Below are 4,738 nucleotides of genomic sequence, written 5' to 3' on the forward strand. Positions count from 1 at the left end.
TGATTAGAACAGATATCAAGCCAGATTTATTTTTAAAAATGTTGTACAAGTGGTTAAAGAAAAGATGATAAAGGAATATTCAAATAGGTTGAACAAAATGAATTTTAAGACAGTTGCTCCTGACTAGGACCAAACCCACATGGTACCAGGCTATGGGATTCCACAGACGCGCAACACCACTTGGTGTTCGGAGGACTACCAAAGTGTAACAGAAAATGTATAAAAACGTGGAAATATGCAAGTCAGTTAGCAAAGGAAAAACAGGTTATAATGTTTCAAGTATGTACTTTTTGAGTATACACAATATTTAAATCAGATAGATTTCTATCTGACCGGCTGTGTTCCTAGCATTCCCTTTTCTCAATGAAATTTCCAATAATTTACCTTTCACCTTTTATTACCAGGCAAAGCGTATTTTACATAGTTTAAAGTAACAAACTATTATTTCTGGGCATTTGAAATACAGATATTGATTGTTAATAGAAGCATGTACTAGATACAAAGACAATTTACTGAATAGCTGATACCTCATTGCATTGGTCACAATGAGTAAGGGGTTTTACAAAGAACAAAGATGTTTGCTATTTGGGACATTGACTGATCAACATTAGGATCCAGATGCACAGGAAGTGATCCAGGGTCTGGCATGACTATGTACAGAGTTTGAGACCACTGGAGAGGGAATTAATAGATCTAGAGAAAGAGCAGCGCTCCGAAAGCTTGTGATTTGAAATTTGTATTTGAAATGCCCAGAAACAGAACAATGTCTGTTAGTTACTTTAACAGTGTGTTACTGGTAAAGTGAAATGAATAGAATAACATTTTTATGAAATGTTCATATATACGTATCTGATAATTAGCCATTCTTCCAGATTGCTGAAAATCCTATCTAAATTAGATAGGCCAAAACAATGGGTTCTAGTCCATTATCACACATTGTAAATACAGGAGTGATACATCAACCCACTCTTCCAAAATAAGTCAGATCAGAAATGTTTATTTTAGCCAGAAAAATAGATTTTCAGCCACAAGTATTGTCACAACACAAAATTACTGCAATTCATCAGCGTGTACTGTATGATATCTGTAAAAATGTCAAATAAAAACCAAAAGAACTGCAGGACGCTGTAAGTCAGGAACAAAAACAAAGTTGCTGGAAAAGCTCAGCAGGTGTGGCGGCATTTGTGAAGAAAAAATCAGAGTTAACATTTTGGGTCCAGTGACCCTTCCTCAGATGTAAAAATGTCAGCCTCTCATGGGTTTATAATCATCTATTGCTAAAATAGAATATGTACTCTTCCGACATTGAACGCTGTAAATATCACTTATTGTAAATAGTACAGCTCAAGCCCCTCTTGAATTAATACTATCCAAACACCATCCAGACATAGTTCAATTTTGCCATTTGAGAATTTTGCCTCCTTTAGACTATTATCCTGCACTCAGTGAAGATAGAAAATAAATGCTGCCCCACCCTCTCTTTCTTCCCTTAAACTCCACTCACAAATAAGGCATCTTTATCTGGGATGTAGACATACAAATATTTTCCAAACCCTCAAAGCCAGTGTTTTAAACGCTATCTTAAGATATAGTTAAGCCAATCAACCATGCATCAAGAGGACAACAATCAAAATGAAGGCTAAAAAGGTGATTTTTAAACTAACTATCACCGCCACACCCCTCCTCTCAAGCATGAGTCGTTAGTACAAGAATTTATCATATTTTCATAACCACACTCCTCATCAGGCTCGCTCCCACCGTGCCCTGGAAATGTGCTACATTTGCTTTCAATAAGAGTGGGCTCTGTTGCTTTGGGGGAAAACAGTCGGCGCAGCTATTGATTTTAATTCATGGAGCTGGTGAAAATAAAATGAGGTTGGGGTGGGGAGTTATCGTGCCCCCTGCGTTTATAGCCGCCCTCTCTAACCCTGCCCGGGGTGTGTCCGTTGCTAAGGGGCTGAGGTATGGGGAAGTTAGGACCAGGCCACAATCCCTACTCCCACTCACCCGGGCCCGGCCCGCTCTTACTGAAACCCATGATCCTGTTCAGCCGCTCCTCCGAGTTCAGCAGCAGCTTCCTCCGGCGGAGCTCGGCTCTCCTCCGCTCCGAGCTCATTTTCTTCTTCTGTTGCTGCTGCTGCTCCTCCGGCTCGGCACCTCTCTCCATCCCTCCCGCTGACAGAGACAGGCGCGGGTGGAGCCACCGGCCGCACTCTGATGATGTGTCACCAGGGACTCAGCACCGGGACATGCTGTCATTTGCTGCTGGCTGTAGGATCACAATCACATGTTCACACAACAAATCACCGACCTCAACTTTTCCCAAATTATTTTAGCAAATGCATAATGCGCCTAAGTAAGGCAAAACATAAGAACTAGGAGCAGGAGTAGGCCGTCTGGCCCTTCGAGCCTGCTCTGCCATTCAATAAGATCATGGCTGATCCTTTCGTGGACTCAGATCCACTTACCTGCGTTCTCACCGTATCCCTTAATTCCTTTATTGTTCAAAAAAAAATCTTTTTTTTAAAAAACATTTACTGAAGTAGCATCAACTACTTCACTGGGCAAGGAATTCCGTAGATTAACAACCCTCTGGGTGAAGAAATTCGTTCTCAGTTCAGTCCTAAATCTGCTCCCTCTAATCTTGAGGCTATGCCCTCTTGTCCTAGCTTCACCTGCCAGTGGAAACATCTTCTCTACATCTATCTTATCTATTCCCTTCATAATTTTATATGTTTCTATAAGATCCCCCCTCAATCTTCTGAATTTCAATGAATATAATCCCAATCTACTCAGTCTCTCCTCATAAGCCAACGCCCTCAACTCCGGAATCAACCTAGTGAACCTCCTTTCACCCCCTCCAGTGCCAATACATCCTTTCTCAAGTAAGGAGACCAAAACAGTACTCCAGGTGTGGCCTCACCAGCACCTTGTACAGCTGCAACATAACCTCTCTGCTTTTAATCTCAATCCCTTTAGCAATGAAGGACAAAATTCCATTTGCCTTCCTAATTACTTGTTGTACCTGCAGACCTACCTTCTGTGATTCATGCACAAGGACACCCAGGTCCCTCTGCATAGCAGCATGCTGCAACTTTTTACCATTCAAGTAATAATCCTTTTTACTATTACTCCTACCAAAATGTACGACTTCACATTTACTTACATTGTATTCCATCTGCCAGACCTTTGCCCACTCACTCAATGTATCTATGTTCCTCTGCAAAGTTTCACAGTCCTCTGCACACTTTGCTTTGCCACTCATCTTAGTGTCATCTGCAAACTTTGACACCCTACATGTGGTCCCCAACTCCAAATCATCTATATAAATTGTAAATAATTGTGGTCCCAACACCGATCCCTGAGGTACACCACTAGTCACTGACTGCCAGCTAGAATAGCACTCATTTAACCCCACTCTTTGCTTCCTGTTAGTCAACCAATCCTCTATCCATGCTAATACTTTACCCTTAATGCCATGCATCCTTATCTTATGCAGCTGTCTGAAGTCTCGAATAATGCAGAAAGGCTTGGAAATATATTGTGGATGCTGGGACCAAGAATGGGCAATATCAAATTGACCACCCGTTATCCACGGCTCCTGTTCAGTTCCAAATAAAAACCAAAAGAACTCCGGATGCTGTAAATCAGAGTTAAGGTCCAGTGACCTTTCCTCAGAACTCACCGGATCTGAAACATTAACTCTGTTTTTTCCTTCACAGGTGCTGCCAGACCTGCTGAGCTTTTCCAGCAACTTTGTTTTTGATCCTGTTCAGTTCCATTGCAGTCAATGCAATTAAATATCAGACACTGTTTAATGCAGGCAGGCGACCCATTCTGGCATTATTATCCGAAACAAATATGTGCCCACGTTGCTGAAAATGCAACATTAATGACAAATGGGCTGATGTTGTAAGGGCCAAGGGGACGATAATCAGACAAGTAACAAACGATGTATTGAACCTGCTGACGATGGTAATACTTGTTATTTAGCAATCGAACATCTGCCTTATATAGGCTGAGGGACAACTCTCGGATACCTCCTCCTCCCTCCCTGCGACATAACCTTCTCTTTGAACATTAAGTAATTGTTTCAAGGACAACCATGGACCTCATCTTCTCTGGAGACCTAGCCTTCATGATTTCCCAACATTACTGATTCTCTCAATACCTCACAACTTCTTTCCTAAAACTTCAAATAGAAACTGCCGTATAGGTCACCCACAGTTTCAACCTGTTCTTGACTAGTGGAACATTTTTTTTCCTATCTCCAATCTATCTCTCCTCTCTACCTAGTGTTTTCCAAACCACCTCTGTAATTCTTCTAACACCATTTGTCAATTTAAAGGATTGTTGTTTCCTTGTCCTGACCATTTCCTTTTCAGCAGAATTATCCAATTCACTCACATTACTATCCTCCACCAGGATGGTGTAAAGTTCTTGACTTTAAGCTTGAACAGTGTCCAAACCAGCCTTCATTCACCACTGCTTTCCTCAATCTATTAATATATTCACATATTGAACAACTCCTTATTTGATTCCCTTGCCCCCTCCAAATAAAAAAAGGTTTCTTTAGAAAACTGTGAGAGTCCTAATCATTCATACTTCTTATTGTGCTGAATATGTGTAATACTCTTTGTTGCAAATTGACTCTAGTCCTCAATGACTGCCTTGGCTCAGTTGACTGCACCCCTGCCTCTGAGTCAAAAAATGATTGCTTCAAGTCCCACTCCAGAGA

General features: G+C 41.2%; 1 protein-coding gene across 2 annotated transcripts in view; it reads right to left on the minus strand.

Moving 5' to 3' along the window:
• camlg (calcium modulating ligand) overlaps positions 1-2,249 on the minus strand; it is a 26,317-nt gene extending 24,068 nt beyond the window's left edge. The window contains exon 1 of one of the 2 annotated variants that reach the window (XM_020526753.2): positions 2,029-2,249. In XM_020526753.2, the coding sequence (XP_020382342.1) occupies positions 2,029-2,167 (139 nt within the window). In that variant the 5' untranslated portion in view covers positions 2,168-2,249. Of the gene's footprint in view, positions 1-2,007 lie in introns of both variants that reach the window. The other variant, XM_020526751.2, reaches the window with a different exon arrangement.
• Positions 2,250-4,738: the final 2,489 nt, after the last annotated feature.

This window comes from Rhincodon typus, chromosome 12 (genome assembly GCF_021869965.1).
Source record: "Rhincodon typus isolate 14 chromosome 12, sRhiTyp1.1, whole genome shotgun sequence".
Taxonomy (NCBI): domain Eukaryota; kingdom Metazoa; phylum Chordata; class Chondrichthyes; order Orectolobiformes; family Rhincodontidae; genus Rhincodon; species Rhincodon typus.